This window comes from Neopelma chrysocephalum, unplaced genomic scaffold, assembly GCF_003984885.1.
Source record: "Neopelma chrysocephalum unplaced genomic scaffold, ASM398488v2 Primary Assembly neopelma1_26, whole genome shotgun sequence".
NCBI classification, from domain to species: Eukaryota; Metazoa; Chordata; class Aves; order Passeriformes; family Pipridae; genus Neopelma; species Neopelma chrysocephalum.
The window spans coordinates 29037316-29056142 of record NW_020897695.1 but is presented as its reverse complement, the minus strand read 5'-3'; the positions used below and the strand labels follow the sequence as shown (position 1 = coordinate 29056142).

General features: G+C 38.3%; 1 protein-coding gene across 1 annotated transcript in view; it reads left to right on the top strand.

The window, feature by feature from the left end:
• The window catches only part of CDKAL1 (CDK5 regulatory subunit associated protein 1 like 1), a 412746-nt gene that overhangs the window by 134372 nt on the left and 259547 nt on the right, over window positions 1-18827 (top strand). Inside the window, exon 7 of the mRNA XM_027676037.1 lies at window positions 5293-5341. Coding sequence (XP_027531838.1) covers window positions 5293-5341 — 49 coding nt within the window. The remainder of the gene's footprint in view (window positions 1-5292; window positions 5342-18827) is intronic.

The window sequence follows — 18827 nt, the reverse complement described above, 5'->3', positions numbered from 1 at the left end:
AGTCACTGGTGGCAAGTGGCAAGGCATCTGGTTTGTTTTTATTTGCTTTTGATTCTACCAGGTTAATCCCAGTCCCCCAGCAGAAACAACAGAATCATCCAGATGATGTAGATCTCTTGTGATCGCTTACAAGAAATGGCATGTCATTTCCAGGAATTATTCTGTGATCTTCTGATTTGGATACAGCAAAGAGTATAGTATATTCTACAATCACACATGTTGAGGTACCACTGCACTAAGAATCAAATTTGAATAAAAATTTGAATAAAAGTGCTGATTTGAATGTCAGGATGCTTCCCGATTCCTACAGTGACTTTTCATCACCTGGTAGGCACTCTTGTCTGAGGTAAAGTTCAATCACAATATGAGGAGATGCTTTCTAAAGGAATTGAAATGCTCACTTTGCAGGATTTAATCCTCTTCAGAGGAGACCAGGATAGCCATTATCTAACAGGCAGTGGCATAACTCAGAATGCACAAGCACTGCGATAGTTGGCAAAGGACAGTGTGTCTCTGGTGTAAATATGCTTCCTGCAGCTGACTCCATCTGAAATTATGTCTAGGCTATGTTAAGTGGAGAGAAAATGAGTATCTTTTCTTTCATCATATAGACTTCTAGGAAACCCTACGCATTACTACCTTTTCTGCAGTACTTGGGCCAGATCATTACTCAACTTCTTTGGTGGTGCAACTTGAACAAAACAGCTTTACTGAGGTACCTTAGATGCCTGCATAGTGGATTCCATTAAAAGGCAGCGTGTCTCCTCCAGAAAACACTGGATGTTCACGAATTGCTTATTTTTGTGGCCACCCTCTATTTTCTTATGGCTGCAGCCACTGAGAGAAGCATGAAGAGGCTTCTCTCTCAGAAAAGACCATTAAGGCACTGAATATTTTCACTGAAAAGAGCTGTTTGTTTTTATGAGGTTTAGCACTTTTTACTCAACTTTGCTTGTAAGGGACATCTGAAGACCATCTCTCCTGTTCTGTGTTGATCCTGTCACTTCAGAGAGAGATTGATCCAAATACCTTTACCCAAAAAATGCTTGTCTGTATTTCAATGGACACATTAAACTGAACATGTATTTATTTTGTCTTTCCAAATTGTAATGAAGGATCTTTTCAGAGGTCTTGATGCCTCCCTGAAGAGAATGTCAGAAAGTTTCTCTTACTTTCATAATAGATTCATGGATGCAGTTTTCTGCATCTGATCTGAGGCTCACTGATTATACAGAGTGCAGAATCTCAGGGTAGATGTGCTACTTCGCTCTTAATTGCCCATTAAGGGTATTCTGAGTTTGTAGGAACTCTATTAGAGGTTATGTTTTTTCCCAGACTCCATGTCCTGCAAAACAGTTCCAGGATATTAATATTGGTTCTGAGGCAACTTGGATCCTTTCTGAGAGCTTGGAAGAATTTGCACCACCATCCTCAACCTTCATGTCTGTCAGCACTCACAGATCACGTAGTGTGAGACATGGCACATTGCAGGCGTGTCTTTGGGTCTCTTCCACCTAACAGTCATCTGCTGTATGTGATTGTGACAGTACAAGGGAACTGGGGGACTTTCTCTGGTGACAAATGAACCATGTGTGCATTTCTACGCTCCTTTTGCTAATTATGGGTGCTTAGCTTGGAGAGCTCAGGGCTGCTGTCTCCCAGAGGAGTGCTGGGGTATTCTGGGAGGTGTATGGTTTGCAATTGTGTGTTCAGTGGTGACCTACGGCTTCAGCCCCAGCATGGATTGCCTCATGTCTTCCTTGTGTGTATAAGGGCTGGATACATATGATTGCTGAGCTATACTTAGGCCAAGCTCTGATCCCACCAGGAAGGGTCAAGGATTTTTCCTGGTTTTTGTTTCAGCTTGGGCTTCATGCTTTGATACAACTCTCTTTTTCCCTGCTTTCTGACCAGTCAGTTTTCTGCTCTGGCAACTCATTCATCCCATTGACCTTGCCTGTCCTCTTGGCCCATATCAATCTCAGCCCAGATTTCTGCATCAGGCCTGAGCTGTGGTGTTTGGGTGGGGTTTTTTTGTGTAGTTCTACTTAGCTGCCTGCTCCAGTTGGCCAGTAGCTTTTGTTGTATTCAGGTCCTAATGGAGACCCATTTGTAATGGACATTAAGTCCACCGTGTACTTCAGGAAGGATATTGAGGTCCTGGAGCAGGTCCAGAGGAGAGCAACTAGGCTGGTGAAGGGACTCAAGCACAAGTCCTATGAGGAGAGGCTGGGGGAGCTGGGGCTGTTCAGCCTGGAGAAGAGGAGGCTCAGGGGAGACCTCCTCACTCTCTACAACTCCCTGAAAGGAGGTTGTAGCCAGGTGGGGGTTGGTCTCTTCTCCCAGGCAGCTATCAGCAAGACAAGAGGGCATGGTCTCAAGTTGTGCCAGGGGAGGTTTAGGTTAGATATTACAAAGATTTCTTTACAGAAAGGGTGATCAGACATTGGAATGGGCTGCCCAGGGAAGTGGTGGATTCTCCGTCCCTGGAGGTTTTTAAGATGAGACTGGATGTGGCACTTAGCGCCATGATCTAGTAACCGCAGCGGCAGTGGATCAAGAGTTGGACTTGATGATCTCGGAGGTCCCTTCCAACCCAGCTGATTCTATGATTCTATGACACTTACCTGTGCTAGAAACATGATCTCACAAGTTCTGTGGAGCCAGGTGCGGTGCACTGACTACATCCAGCAGTCCTGGGGGTTTGGTTTATTGAGATGTGCTGCAAAGAAACGTTGAGGAATGGTGTCTTTTCTGTTTGTACACCATTAAGAACCTTTAAGTTTCTGAACTTCATGGGCTTCTTGATGCCTGGTGGAGACATTATTGGGTCTCGCTCGAGTTTACAGATGCCTTTGACACCACTCCAGAATTTTCTATAAGGTTAGCGAGATGTGAGGAAAAGAATACTGCAGAGCTTTGTATACCCAAGAAAACTTAATTACCATGACTTGGATTTTTTTTTTCTTTTTCTTTTTTCCTCTCTTTTTTTTCAAATAAGAATCCACTAAACCCTTCCCTCTTTCCGCACCAGATTCACCTCAGATCTACTTAAATACTTTTATCTTCATCAATACAGACTGGAAGCATTCCACATATTATTCTTGACCACTTGGGACTTTAGGCAAACAATATCCAGTCATTTGAGATGAAAAATACTTAATGTGGAAAATAACAAGTAAGGCAGAACAAACATCCATTTCTAGGTGCAGATCTCATTATCTCTTAGACCTGTAATTTTAATTACTTACATGAGCCATCTTCTTGACAAGCATATTGAGAATAATTTAATTTATCCAATAAAATGAAAATGCAATATAGTGGTTGAGGACTTTTTTTTTAATCTTTATTTAACAGGGGGTTTAGAGCAATGCAAAAATTCCCCAGATGTGCAACATAGAAAGTAATCATAGGTGGCTGAGGTTATAAACTTGGTTATAAACCAGGTTTCTCATATTTTAAAGGATTAAAATTATTATGAACTTAAACAGTCTAGTATTGAGATATGTAGCAGTAATATTTTAGGCAATGTATTTGGCACAAACTTTGTTCTCTGTCTATATTTGTAGTTGTAAGTGTGTGCACTTCTGTTTTCAAGTGGCATTTTTAAATTTATTTTTAAAACATTAAGTAGAAAGTCTATATGTTAAGTTTTTTGAGTCATAAGTTTTAAAGCTATATCTGAAAGGGGTATGTACACAAGTATGTGAATATGCATATGTATGTCTATAATATGAATGCTTGTATTTCAGAAAATTGTTTAAATATATTTATCTTTTAATAAGATTATTAAAATGCAAATATTAGCAATAATTTAATTTCTAGAATTCGTAAGTAATATACTGTATTCAGAAATCTGAAGTGGCAGACATTTGTGTTTTAAAAAGGCTTTATTTCAAAAAGTTGAAAAAAAAAAAAGAAAAAGTACTTTTAGATGGACTTGATCCAACACCCAAACAAGGGGAGGAACTGACTCCTGCTGACTTGAGTTGGGAACCCTAGATCAGACTCCAGCTACAGATGAGATTTATTTTTTACCTTCTATTAGACTGATTGTAAAATAAATGTGAAATAGAGAAGATTGAGCAGACGTGTTTACAGAAAATGACAAACTCAGTGGTTTAGGGCACAGAGACTTAATGGCTTTGATACTAGAGATCCAAGTTCCAGGCTCCTTGTTGCAGACCAGGTTCTGCTCTTGAAGCCTCTGCAATTGTGCTTTTCTGCTTGTTTTGGAAACAAACCAGTAAAAAACTCCAAGGACAAGATGGCAAAAATCATGCTAAATCTAGTTCATATAATGTACAGCTTAGAGAAACAGTGTTTAAAAAGGATTATTGTGGGAAAATTATAAACTAATTTAAATGTGAAGCTTTCCTTTACTGTATGTAAACATCTATACACATTTATGGTAGACATTACATAGAATAGGTGGTTTGGATGAAAGCTGTAGGAAGAATCTCAACTTCAAGAATTTTTGAGTGTTTAATTTTGCAGTGTTAATTCTGATTCCTTTTACTCTATATACCAAAACCTCTACAGCATGTTTTCCATTGACTTTAAATAAAGACTAATGTATCTAATAAGAAATAATTTAATTATTTATCTCATTATGGATGAATATTGGCAAGTGTAACACTAAAACATAAATTTGTTGTCTTTGCTGCAGGTGCTATGCCATGGTCATTAAGTATTATTTGGTCTTATTAAAAGCATGAGGGCGTTTCCTTCCATTTCCAAACAGTGCCTGCATTAAGTTCGGGAGAATATCTTGTTCCCTTAAACTTCACCACAGTACTTTTAAATTTCTTCCCATGTGCCAGTGTCTTTCCCCTGCAGTATTTCCTTGATTTTCTGCCCTGTAGTCTGCCCTGACAATATTCTTAGCTTCTTGTTATGTTCTCTACCATCTCCTATTTTGCTGTGGAGGGTGGGGTGAGGGAGCACTTAGGGTCTGTTTGAGGGTGACCACTGCCTTTCACAGATCATGAACAGCAGTTAAGGCCTGAACTCTTTTCTTAGGTCACTCTTGTCTAGTGATTTGATGATTTTTGCCAAAATTATAAGACCTTGTTATTTTTGAGGAAAAAATTTGGTTTAAATTAGATGGTGAGTTTTAAAGTTACTTTTGGCAGATGGACCAAGGTGCACAGAAAAAAACCTGGCTAAAAGCATGTCCCAAAACTCTTTACTTCCCCTTAGTCCAGAAGGACACACTTTTTTAAAGAAGAGTTTATATAAAAGTATGTCCATTTGTTGACCACTTAGATTTTTGCCTTCTGACTTTTTTAGGTTCAGCAGATAGATCGTGTAGTAGAAGTTGTGGAAGAAACTATTAAAGGTAAGCATCACACTTGAAATAATTGCAGCTAGCCTGAACCATGTTAGCTAGCAGAAGTGCTGCTGGTATGTTCTTTATCAACCTAATGCTTGCTTTCTTCTCTAGCTAAAATGTTTTTACAGTGCTATACTTTGTCATGTATGCTTTGTGTAAGTGATAATTTCGGGGATGTTTTCTGTCAGGAGCTCTGTGGATTCATAGGTAGAGGATCAAGGGGAGACTTCAAGAATCATTTTAAGTTGCACCAGTGTAGGTGGGTGTAGAGTATTGTATAAAGCTCCTGCACTATCTTAATTCAGTGTTATATGTCTACTTTCTTTTGTTTAGTTCTCTGGTGTTTTCTTCTTTTCCGATATTTTGGCTTACTTCCCTAAACTTTCCTCAGCAGGACAGATAAATTATCTTCTGCTTTAATGTCCTTTGTAATTGTGTTCCTCTCTGGCTGTGTTCATGTGTGTGTACTCTTAGTACTTTGCAGTGAAGGAAGAAAAAAGAGTATTGTTTCTACAGCCTGACTAGTAAACATTTGCTATTAAATAAATATATTTGTCTGGGTCTTTCTGGGTTACCTAAGTTTGTCTCCATTACTTATCAGGCCATAAAAATTACTGTTCCATGAAGCTTTAAATTACAAGGTTTAGTTTAATTGGCTGTACTTTCAATATAAACAAATGTCTAGTCCACAAGACATTGTCTGTAACTTTAATGCTGGAGTATGATGTTTTTGAACTACAACAGATTTAGAGCAGTAAAAAATTGTAAATGGAAAAAAAAAACTGCTATCAAGAAATTGTGTAGTGTGGTGTAAGGCTTCTAGAGCTTGTGGCTTGAAGGCCTTGAGATTCATGTTGCTTTGAATGTTTTCATAAGTGAAACCTGTACTCTTATGTACTCCCAACCAAAACTTCTTCAAGTTTGTCCTTAATTAATGTCATTTGATTTTTTGGGTAAAACCTACTGTACCATACAAACAAAGAAGAAATACATTCAACATATTCATGTTTGTTATTTAACAAGCCAAATTGTTTTCCCAGGAACATAATGGTATTTATGACAATGTGTTGGAAATGAGGATGCTTCATGATTTTTACAACATCACAGTATTTCAGATCCCTATCTGTTTCTTTCCTGAAATTTATTTATTCCTAAGGGAGTAAGACGATATCCTAGGTCAGCATGCCCTCCCTTTACAAAAATGGGCTTTGTAATATTTATACTGACTCCAGATATTACTGCGTTTTGATAACATAATTACTCAGGTTGTTGTGACTGAATATTATATAAATATAAAGATTATAAATAACTAGAGTAGCTGTTAAAATAATAATTTTCACAGAGTGGATTTTTGGATTGCATTTTAAACATTGATACAGTTCTAGAAAATAAGGTTCATAGACACACTGAAAAACATTGAAACTTCAAAGAGCATGATTTTTTGGAAAGATTTTGGTTCCTTTCTAGCTAACTAAAAGTAATTTGAATTAAAAGGAGAAAGTGGACTGTTGAATTCCATACATAGTGCCAATTCCATCAGAGATTTCCCAAAAGGTAGTGGAACACAGGATTTCTGAAGTTTTATTGGAAAAAAATGAACAAAAATGGCTCCCCAGTATGAGAGAGACATGGACATATTGGAGAGAATCCAACAGATATGGTTAAGAGACTGAGGCCTTTCTCCTCTAAGAAGAGCCTGAGAACACTGGGGATGTTCATCCTGGAGAAGAGAAGGCTTGGGGGGGATCATACGAATGTACATAAATACCTGATGAGAGGGTGCAAAGAGGATGGAGGCAGATTCTTTTCAGTGGTGGCCAGTGACAGGACCAGAGGCAATAGGCACAACCTGAAACATGGGAGGTTCCCTCTGAACACTAGGAAGCACTTTTTGACTGTGAGGATGACTGAGCATTGGCTCAGATTACCAAGGGAGGTACTATTCTGGATGTATCGAAAAACTGTCTGGGTATAGTCATGGGGATCTGGCTCTAAGTGGCTCTACTTGAGTGAGGGGGTTGGAAAAGATGATCTCCAGAGGTCACTTTGAGCTGTAATCCATCTGTGACAATAAAACTACAGGAAAGGAAATCAACAAATTCACAGAGGTCATAGCATATGATAATGGCTTACTTTTATAAGAGTCAACAATAAAAATATGAGGTTTTACTTATATTTCTTTAATTTAAAATTATTTAAAGAAGAGGCATTAATTTATGTATTTGGGAATCATCTACTAATGGAGAAGAATGTGAATCTCTTTTTTACTGTTTTATGGAAAGAGTCTAATCATGAACTTTCATTATCCGAGTGAAGTAAAATGCTGTAGATAACAGGATTGTTGATTAAGAATATTTTATAATATAAAATACATACATGGTAGAAGATTAAATTAATGTAAAACCAAATGAAATGTAACCCTCTGTCTTTATGAGTCTACATCATTAGTAACAGCTTCTGAAGACACTAATGGGTTCAGGAGATGGAGGTGATGTGGGACAGAGGATTAAATACAAATTCCAAATTCAGAGCCAGCTTAGAGCAGTGAGTTTTAAGTTGGATATTGGTCACAGCTGAATGACACAGTTTTCTTCACTTTTTTTTTTTTTTTTTATTAGGGAAAATCTGAAGTTTGCCAGGGTGGTATACTCCTGTAATGTGGCCATGTATATATTGAAAGCTTAAAAAATATTATATATTGAAAGTTTAAAAAATGTTTTGACTGAGTATTTAAATTGAATAAGTGTGAACTTTGTAGTGTCTGCACTCTGTAGGGCAGCTGTCTCTCTAGATTGGTCAGCCTAACTGAGTTGTCTGGATTTTCTGTCCAGATTCCAAAGTGGTTACCCTGTTGCCAGTATTAAGTCTAAAAGTCTGGCTTTCCCTGGGTTCCCATTTCTTAAGGGGTACCTTAGGGGTTTTTTTCTTGGATGCTTGAATTTTGTAGTGCATGGTTTACAAAAAGGGAAACTTTGTAGAAAGAATGTTTTCCCTTACTTTTTATTTTCCTATTAGTCGTCTTTTTAGTTTTTCATGAAAATGGCTTCCCTGTTGGATTTGGTTGAAAGCTTACTGTACTCCCAAACAAAACTGATTTCTTGGAATTATTTAGAGCTCTTTATATGAAACATGAATGGGTTTCTTCTAGCTTTATTTCTTAGTCTTGAGGGCATTGTCAGGAAAACCTGTTAAAAACAGTGTCATTCTGCTGGGTCAAGAGATAGTTTCAAGAAGTACATCTTTGTGGTGGTCTTTACCTCATCTGTGTAAAGAGTTCCCAACTCTCCATTGAGATAATTATGATAAACACTTTTTATGTGACTTTGTCTTTTTTTTATCCTTCCTTGTCAGAAAATGAAAAAGGATGTGCATGTTTGTTATTGCATTAACAACCAAAAGAGAGACAGAATTTTTAAGAGACTCAGGGATTTCTCATTTTTATGTCATCCTGACTTTTATCACAGGTCTGGAATTGAATCTTTGAAATATCCTAATTATCAAGTAAATTGTCAGATAAACTGTCACTTCCAGAAGCAGTCTTTAATAGCAGTGCAGTATTTGTATGCAGGTCATATCTAATTAATATTTTACTGTGTCCCAAGATGTATTTTAACTAGAGGCATCTTCAAGTACTTTTCATATCACATTGTAATTTATAATCTGAAACCTCTGTACTGCCTGTGAGTAGCTAGACAAATTTATTCAATCTCAGTCTCAGAACTAAGTGACAGGCACAATTGTGTAGCCAGTGTGTGTTCCTGATTAACAGAATGATTTCATCATGCAAGGTTCTGATTTAACAGTTTAGTAAACCTTGCTTCATCTGCACATCACCCAGATTTTAAGACTGGATTACAGCAGTTTTTACAACATTGGGGCACCAATTCCCACTCATGTACTTAGTTTTCCAGTTATGTGTTATGATGATGTAGTATGTTAGGAAAGTATTGCTAAGGAGCTGTGGTGTTGGTGAGCTATGAGAAAACAGGGTTATAATTGATGTATGTTCCATTATTTACTAAAATTTCTGTGCAGAGCGAAAAAGCTGTTTGGGCTGATCAGTCTCTATAGTATGCTCTAATAAGCTGAAGATTTGTCTCATGGGAACCACAGAATATCTTTACGGTGATTGCTCAAGTCAGCATTTTATTAACCACTCTAAAAGCTGTCTTTAAAGAAAAACCACTGTGTGTGTACAAGCTTGGCTATAAACAGTTTACAGTAGGCAAGATAATATATTTGTTTGGTATTTTAAAGAAGCAATGTTAACTGCTTAATGCAGAAATTCCTGTTTTCTTGGCTTTGAATTTAGGTCTTCAGAGATATGGGTCTTCCCCTTTCCTTTCTAGACATGCTCTCAAATCCCATGTTATTAAAGCTTTGGGGGGGTGGAAGGCATGGAACCAGAGCATTTGTGTACAGTCTCCTTTTAGCTTAGGCCTTAGGGAGATGAAGGACACAGGTTGAATTGAGTTTAGTCCACATTGTGTCTGTAAAACATAGTTTTACAATGGGCCATTAGACCTGATTATAAAAAACAACCAAAGGAAATTACTTCAGGGTTGAGCCTTTTATACTTAACATAACCTTTCTTGATTTCAGTCACGTTGACCTGTCTGGTGAAGTTGCACATCCATTCCCAGTTTAAACATTAACCAGTATTTACTAAACTGTTAAATTGTCTTCATGTGGTTAGTAATTATGGATTGCTGATAGTTGCAGTGTCTGTCTGTATGAGAATGAATAGATAAATGGTACCTATATTATATATAAGGTAACATGTAGAATGTATACTGGATTATCAACCTGAGTGAGTATGTGTATATATGTATGTATTTGAATGCCAGCATATTAAATATTTGTGTATGGTTTTTGATTTCACTATAATCTGCTGATTACAGTAGATAGTCTCTTTTCAATTTCTGTAATTGTGGGAAGAGTAGCGTTGACTTAACAAGCTGATGACAGGCCAAATGAAGAATAAAAATTGGAAGAGTCAGGAGTTCCTATTTGAGGAAAAGTATCATTTGGCTCCCAGTCAGGAAACTGACTGTTTGTGCCAAAGTGCAGCTTCAGGAGGGTGAGAGGGAGGGTAGTGGCCTCATTGAGTCTCTGTTTCTGTTTCTATCTCATTTGAAAGGACATAGAAAGGGGGGGGAGAGTTTGGGATGGGTTGTTTTATTTATCTCACTGTGTAGTGGGACCTTGGCTGGCTTCCAGACCCCCACCCAGCCACTCTTGCTCCCTCTCCTCAACAGGGCGGGGGAGAAAATAAGATGGACTAAGTTTTGGGTCATGATAAGGACAGGGAGATCACTTGCCAGTTACCATCACGAGGAAAACAGATTTGACTTGGGGGAAATTAATTTAATTTATTGCCAATTAAAAATAGAGTAGGGTGGTGAGAAACAGAGGAGAAAACGAGAGCTAGCTTCCCCCACCCCTCTTCTTCCCAGGCTCAGCTTTGCTCTCTCATCCCAGACTCCTCTATCTCCTCCCCCATGAGTGGCGCAGAGGGACAGGGAATGGGGGCTGTGGTCAGCCCCTAATAGCTTCTCTCAGCTGCTTCTGCCTCCCCACACTGTTCCCTTGCTCCAGCCTGGGGCATTCCCATGTGGTCATCCAAGAACTGCCCAGTGTGGGTCCTCTGCAGGGGGTGCAGTCTTTCAGGAACAGGCTGCTCCAGTGTGGGTCCCCCACAGGCCACGTGTAGTTACTGCCAGAAACCCTGCTCCAGCATGTGCTTTCCACAGGCTCTTCTAAAGGCTGCAGAGGAACCTAATGGGGTGCTTGGGCCACCACCTCCTCCTTCGCTCACCTTGGGGCTCACAGGGCTGTCCTTCACACTTTTTTTTACTTGCTGCCAGGCAGAATTTTTCCCTTTCTTACACCTCTGATGGCTGTGGGGCTCAGCTGTGCCCTGTGGCAGGGCTCTTGGAGCCAGCTGGATCCAGCTGTGTCTGGTGCTTGGCAGTCCCTGCCTCTCCTCACAGAGGCCGCTGCAGCCCCTTCCACACACTCCGTGAGCAGTGCCACATCCCTATTTCTAGGAGGCAGAATTGCCTTTTAAACTGAGACTGTGGAAAAGTAAAGGTACTAACCAGAAAAACTGTGTTCAAGACCAGGTTGGATAAGGCCATGAGCAACCTGGTCTAGTTGGACATGCCCCTACCCATGGCAGGGGTTTGGGACTAGATGATCCTTAAGGTCCATTCCAACTCCTTAACATTATGTGATTCTATGAACTTACACCAGGGGCTGTCTGTGTTTGACAGACTAAAAAAAGTGGAGGGGTTGAAATCAGGTTTTCAATAGGCAATATACAGAGCTACAGTGTCAGTAACTTGGTGACATGACTGTGGTTAAAAGATTTATCATCACCCATGTGTACGTATTAGTCATGTGGTATGTGTCACCCCCTGCCCCTTTTCTGTGGCCCTGGATTGGAAATTTTGGAGTTATTCCTTTTTAAACAAAAATAATTATAAATTTCTGTTGTCATTTATGGAAATGGTGTTATGAGTAGAAAGATTGTCACTACTGAAACCAGTAGCATTTTGTTTTCTTCTATTATTTAAGAACTACTGTGACAACAAGCACTGGCTTATGGAGGACCTGTCTGGAAGGTGTTCCACTGTATGGCTTTTAAGTGAAAGTGTTTTCGTGCAGCCAGATGCTTCAGTGAGAGCACTAGCTTGCATTTCGGTTGCCCTTTCTGACTGCTTACTAATAGTGCAATGTACTGAAGAAATGAGTTCAAAATAGTAATACCATTATCTGTACCAGTATCAATTCTGGGAGTTTAGCTTTGTAGACTGTAATTTTAAAAAAAACAACAAAACAGTAGAGCATGATGAGGAATATACAGTAGTTGTGGAGAAACTGCTTCTGCAAAGACAGATTTTAATTGCTTTTTATAGAACAACAGTAATTGTGTGGCTCAACATTAAAATCTTACCTGCTGGGGCAAGAGATTTCTGTTGCCATCAATTGGTTTCTGTTCTTACAACACAGTTTATTGCTGTTTTTGCTGTGCCTGTTCAAATGCTTTTGGGCATGCAGTGACTATTAGATGTGTGAGATGATCCAGAGTTTTAGATATGTTTTGTAGTTATTTTTCTCAGTGTAATGATTTCATTGATTTAGCTTATAAAACGATAGAGCTGACTATCTCTGTTATGATGGTCATTGTTGTGACTTCATTTTGTAAGTAGTTCACAGAAACTGAATGGGAGATAAATAGTGCCACAGAAGAAGAAAACAAGCAGTTGGGGGGAAACAGATTGAAAATCTCAGTAGCAAAATTGTGATTGCTCATCGGTAAGTGAGCCTGTGATTTGCACAGAAAAGATGCCTTTTCTTCCAGACCCGTATATGCTCTTTTCCATGCTTTCAACGCATGACTATCTTACAGCATCCCCGTTTTTCTGTCCTGTTCACATTGGTTAGAGTCAGCTAGGTTTAGCTCTGTTAGAGTCATTGTGGCTCGTAAATGTAAAGAGTACCTTGTTTAAACCAGTGGAATTTAATAAAAGCTTGCTTTTGCATAAAGTGCTAAGTTCAACTCAGCGAAGTTCAGCTCTAAGGCTAAATTTGGTTTGTTCAACCTGCACACCCCAAAACATTAGACAGGTTACTTGAGCTGCTGCAGGTGGCTCTGACAATCCTCCTTTCAGCATTACCTTTCCTCAGAACACAGCCTGTTTCATCTGATTCAAAATGTCTTTTCCCTTGAAAGTTTCTCTCTGGGATCTCCTGAGGTTTTGAGCAGAATCTTTGATCATAATCAAATGCATTTCTTCACAGAGAGGTGAGGACAGAGGGTCAGGGGAACTCTTCCTGTAGTCAATTCTTAGTATTGTCATTCTGAGATGTAGAATGGTAGCCGGCATTTTGAGTTCAGAGGAGATGTATCATTCAGTCACTCTTGCAGAAAGACAATAACATCATATGATCTCAAAATAAGTAGGGTGAAGCTGTTGGATCCTGAAAAAAGGAATAGTGTCTTTATAGGGCATTTCATGGGTTTCTTGAATACTTATATTCTTCATTTAACTTGGTGAAATTTTTGTATGGACAGTAATTCCTCATTAATAGTTTTCTCTTTTTCTGTTTTACTTGTTGTATAGTATGGTTTTAATGCTTACAGATATTGTTATGATTGAATCATACATTAAAGACATACCAAGAATAAAGAGGTACTGTATATTTAATAGAGAGAAAGTGATGTATGAATTTTAGCAATCTGGGCCACCCTCAGAGCTTTTCTTCTGAATATCTTGTTTTTGAAATAACATACAATGAATTTTAAAAAGCTCCTGTTGTCACCTGTATGACACTCACATTCTGAAGTCTTCTGAAACAATATTATTGTTGGATGCTAATTCCAAGTGCAGTGCTTAGCAGTTGTCAGCATTTCAAGCTCGTAACATGTGTGCTGTATGCTTAGTAATACCTGTACATTCTGTGAAGCTTTTTAAGTTGGTAGAGGGTGGAAGGCAATCTTTTTATGAAAAAATTTGAATTGCAGAGACTGGGTCAAACATACCACCCTCTGCTGGCATTCTGATGAGACTGGTTGCCTGGCCCAAGGCATGGTGCCATGCCACTCAGGGAAAGATCAGTAATTCTGATAGCCTTAGTCTGAATTATTCCTTGTCTTGTAGTGGACCCAGTTCCTTCCTAAACCAGTTGAAGGAGTCTGACTGTTACAGTATATTCCCATCTTCACTGATCTAGAAGAGGAATAATTTATATTAGTTGCTTGGCCAGGAGCAGGCCAGGTACCTTGCAGTTAGATTTGGCTTTTCTTTGCTTCCTGTACTTGAGCCAGGAAATCCCACTGATGACACTCAGGGATGCCAACATGCTGCTGGCCAGCTGGGGTTGGTTTAGGTGGGAGCATCCACACAGCAAAGTCCTAAACCAATTAGCGTCCTTTTTTTCACACTTGTGTGTGTCTGGCAGCTTGTGATTGCTCTGGGGAGTTCAGGAATTCCTTTGAAATCAGTCATGTCTGCTGTGGGACAGCTTGTTTGTGCTACAGGGCAGGGAGAAAAGATGGGAGAGGATCTTATGGTCTGCCCTTGCTACACGTGGGCTTCTTCCATCAGAGACAGACCGGGGCATGGGCTCTAAGGCTACCTGTTCTCTACAAGCTCACCAAGTCTGGATTTAAAGCACCTCCAAATTAAAGAGGTTTGGGCTCAAATATGAATAACAGCCTGGCTTAGCTGTAGAGTGTGTTAGGCAATTTGTATTGCATCCTTTTATTTTAGATGGCATTTTTTTCTGTTAGTCCTGCCAGAAGATCCAAAACAATTGTTTAGAAGGTTGGTTTTACCCAGTAGTTACAGAGCTAGAAGAGCATAACTCTGGAAATAAATCCACTATTAAAACTTTGTAATAGCTGCTGATTTGCCTCTTCTGCCTTTACACATATTTTTATTTTGATCTTCTTGACTCTCTTTTCTCTTTAATGTGTTTTTGACTGTTTTTTGTTACTTTTAATCCTTTTCGCCTTTTATATTTGCTTGATGCTCCTTTCAGTTTTTATCACTGCTTTTGCTTCTTCTTTACACTTCTTCCTTTTGTTTTTCTTTGAAGAAATTTACTACTTTGTTTTCCCTTCATATGACTTTACTTTCCTTAGCTACACTGCTCCCATGTGCCATTTTTAGCAGTGCTAGCCTTGAGGAAAGGAAACTCTCTATTCATTAGAAGCAAATAACAGTGGAAGGAAATGTGTGCAAGAGTACATGAAACAGTGCTTAATCCTTTTCCCTGAAGATGCTGTAGAAGATCGGACAGGTTGGTGAGAGACATCAGGGAAGTATAGAACAGTGCATTGGCAGCCGTGTTGTGAGGAAAAAAGTGTCTTTCAGGAAATGGTGAATAACCTCTAAGCATAATGATGTAACTGGGAAAAGGAAGGAATGGGTAACAGAACGAGCAGAAAACAATAGAAATTTTTGCTGCCAAGGCTGGGGTTTCCTGCATCTTTGAGGATTTTCTTTAAACTCATGTTTTTGAGGTGCTTGAGATATCTGCACAGAACTTTGAAGTTAACAGCTAAGAGAACTCTGCATCTGGCTGGGAGTTGTGTTTCAGAGGTACACTTGTAGCTCCAGCGGGGTGTGCAGGGATGGGGAGGGATCCTCAATGGATGCCCTCTTCTGTTGTCCAACCAGATACTATTTCCCAGCAGCAATTGAGGGGTGCCAGCCTATGGACAGAGTGAAGCTGATTATATTAATATCTGATACAACAGTGATAGTCAGTTAAAGTTAACTAAGGATGAACAATCCAGGCCACTTATTCTTGTAATAAACTAGGAAAATACTGGTCCAATTTGAATCCGTTTGCTCTAATGTCATTAGCATGCTTCTGTGGTTCTAGGTGATGGGTCTGATGGTAGAGTGAGGTAGACAGGACATTTAATGTTATGATCTTATGGCAGAGAAATTCTATTACCTGTTCCCTTCATATATTTGTATGTCAGGATTGGGCATTCTCCATCACAGTCTTGAAGCACATGCATCCATGATTAAAGACATACATGCCATTAATGCTGTGTTACTTTTTGATGTCCTTTTTAGCAAGTAAAAAAAAATGCCTTGAAAATATTTTCATTCTGCACACTCATTTATCAAGCTAGACACATTTAATGCCCTCTTTTAGACTTAACAATAGGATTTAATATCCTGATTAATTCATTCCAACCTCATCATTTTTCCAGACAGTGCCAAGTGATATGAATTACATCTACTGACTTCTATGTAAAGACAAGTTTAATTTTAAACAGTTCTGAAAACTAGAGAGCTCTGATTTATTTTTAATTGTTTCTAGCTTGATTTCATTTACACTTGCTATGAGTGATTCTGCTCTGTAACTGTCCTTGCTGGACTTGGTTAGTACTGTTGTGTAGTAGTCTGTATTAATTACCTACTAATTAGTGAAAATTTGCTCTGAATCATGACCTAAACCATTTTTTGTTTGTTTTGTTTGTTATTTGTGGTTTCTTTTTTGTTTTTGTTTTGTGTTTGTTTGTTTGTGGGGGTTTTCTGTTTTTTTTTTTAAATTTTTTTTCCTTAGGGGAATTTTGTCTGCAGTTAGACTATGTGGAAGTAGAAAATTTATTTTTATGGCAGAAGAGGTTTATATGCCTAGGCTGTTTAGGCTCTCATATCTAACCTGACTAGATCTCTTTGTCATTAAGCTGTGTTTCAAAGTTTGCATCATCCAGTGAGCCATCAAAAAAGGTGTCTTGTTTGTTTGATATCTCAGATAGAGCACTCATCGTTATGGTGGTAGACTTGTGATTAACTCAGATTTCAGAAATGTTTCTTTCAAAACTGAAAGAAAAAGGAAAGAAACAAAACAAACATAAAAAGAAAGACTCCTTTTAAGTTTGGGACACCTGTTTTGCTTAGGTAAGTTATCCAACCTGTAATGTCAGAGAGAAGTAACTTAATCAGATAAAATGCTTTGGAAGTAAAGCTTAATTGCAGTGTTTTGCCCCATTCTAAGCTTTGAAAGGAGGTTATAAATGAGATTTTTCTGTTAGCTTGATGCTGGTTAGACAATATAAAAAATGTTACTTAGCCATTTCCTTATTGAAGATTGCAAAATACTTATTTTTAAGTTTTCTTGAAATAAGTATGAGGAAATAAAAGATCTACAGCATATGAAAAAGTATGATTCTGTGTTTATCAAGTTGTGTTTTATTAATAGCAACAATTCTGTAAACAGATGCTTTAGTGATTACTTAAAATGAAACAAAATAGTCCTTGTATGGAGTAGGGGAAAAAGGATTTAAGGTCACAAATACTGTAACTGAGTGGGTTTTTTTCTTAAAAAAAATAAAAAAATTGAATGTGTCTGCAAAGAAGTCACAGTAGTTGGATGGGCATGTGCTGCTTGCTTTTCAGAAGCTTTAAACTCTCTGCTAAAAGTCATCTCCCAGGGCTGGTTTTTTTTAGCCTCTGGTGTCTGGACTGAAAAGTGCAGAGATGTTGTTGTTCCCGAGTTCCACACAGGTCTTGCAAGCCTCATATGAACTTGAACTTCAGTGTCATTCTGATGTTGAAAAGTAAGAATATGGGAAATGTATTTCATGTGAGAATAAGCTGCCATATTTGATTGCCAGACCATAGATTTCCTGAGCTCAGGAGCGGGGTTGGGGTGGATGTTAGCATTTAGTGAATCACATGAGAGATGGTCACAGAGCTGGGATTTCTCTCCTGAATTAAGGAAGTTTCTGAAGGTAGGATAGGCTGGATCTTATACTCCCTATGAGCTATGTTTGCTGTGTAGAATGTGCTAAGGTTCTGGTTGGTTGGTTTGTTGTTGTTGTTTTTTTTCTCCCTAATGTATATGGTAACTTGTTTAGCATCTGAAGGACAAAGATCTGTAAGAAGATAGAAGCAGTGCTGTTGAACAAGATTTTTTAGACTACAGTAGTGGTTTGTCTTTGGGGTTTTTTTACCTGATTTCCTAAGAAGAGATGGATTATAAACCTTTGCCTCCTGTACAAATATGTCATTATTTCCATTTCTCTCCCTCCTTATAAGCTTTTAGTCCTTTGACAAATTTCAAACAGACTTATGACAAGTTTTGTAGGCTAAAGGACACACTTTTTTTCAGAAGTTCCATGAAAAAGTTTGCCTGTTTGATTAATGCTCCCAGTATGAGAGAGGGAGAGCATGAGCTAAATTCCTATTAGAGAGCAGTAACTCACATGGCTGTTAGTTGTGAGGGTGTGTGGAAGTGAAGCCTCACTGATTCTGTGCTCTGAGATGTTACTTTTGGGGGGGGAGGTGGCAGGTTGGTTTTGTGGTTTGTTGGTTTTGTTTTGTTTTTTAAACTTAAGAATGGTGGTTTGACCCCAGTTCTAAGTGTATGAATTTTAAATTTTGGGTAATTTGCTGTTAAGCTCAATTGTTTTAAGACTACTGTGAATTGTTCCACTGTATTTTCAGCCATAAATCCAAATACAGTTTTAAAATAGTAATGTTGTTGAATATTTTAAAAATGGATAAACTGGTTTATACCAAATAAACCACTGTATTAATAAATACAAAAAGGCATGTTCTCTGCTTCTAGTTTAATTCTTATGTTTTACATAATGCAGTCACTTTTGTTACACAAGTAAATAAAATGGTGCCATGCTTGCATCTCCTCAGTGAAGCATTAGATTGGGAAATAACTGAATGTATTGTGAGACAAAGATATTGCTATTGTTGTTAGGAAAAGGTAGAAGTGAATAAGTTAGCAAATTTTAATAGCATAAATACCATATTACGAAATTCACAGCAGGATATAATGAAATTTTTGTCAAATGCAACTGCAGAAGTTATGCCTTTTATTTCGTGTTGACATTATGATGTGTCCTATCAGTATTAAGCATTATGTCTCCTGTTGGTATTAACCATTATGCTGTCTGTCAGGTCACTGCTCACTTCTTCATTAGATCATGTTTTTGATTGAGAAT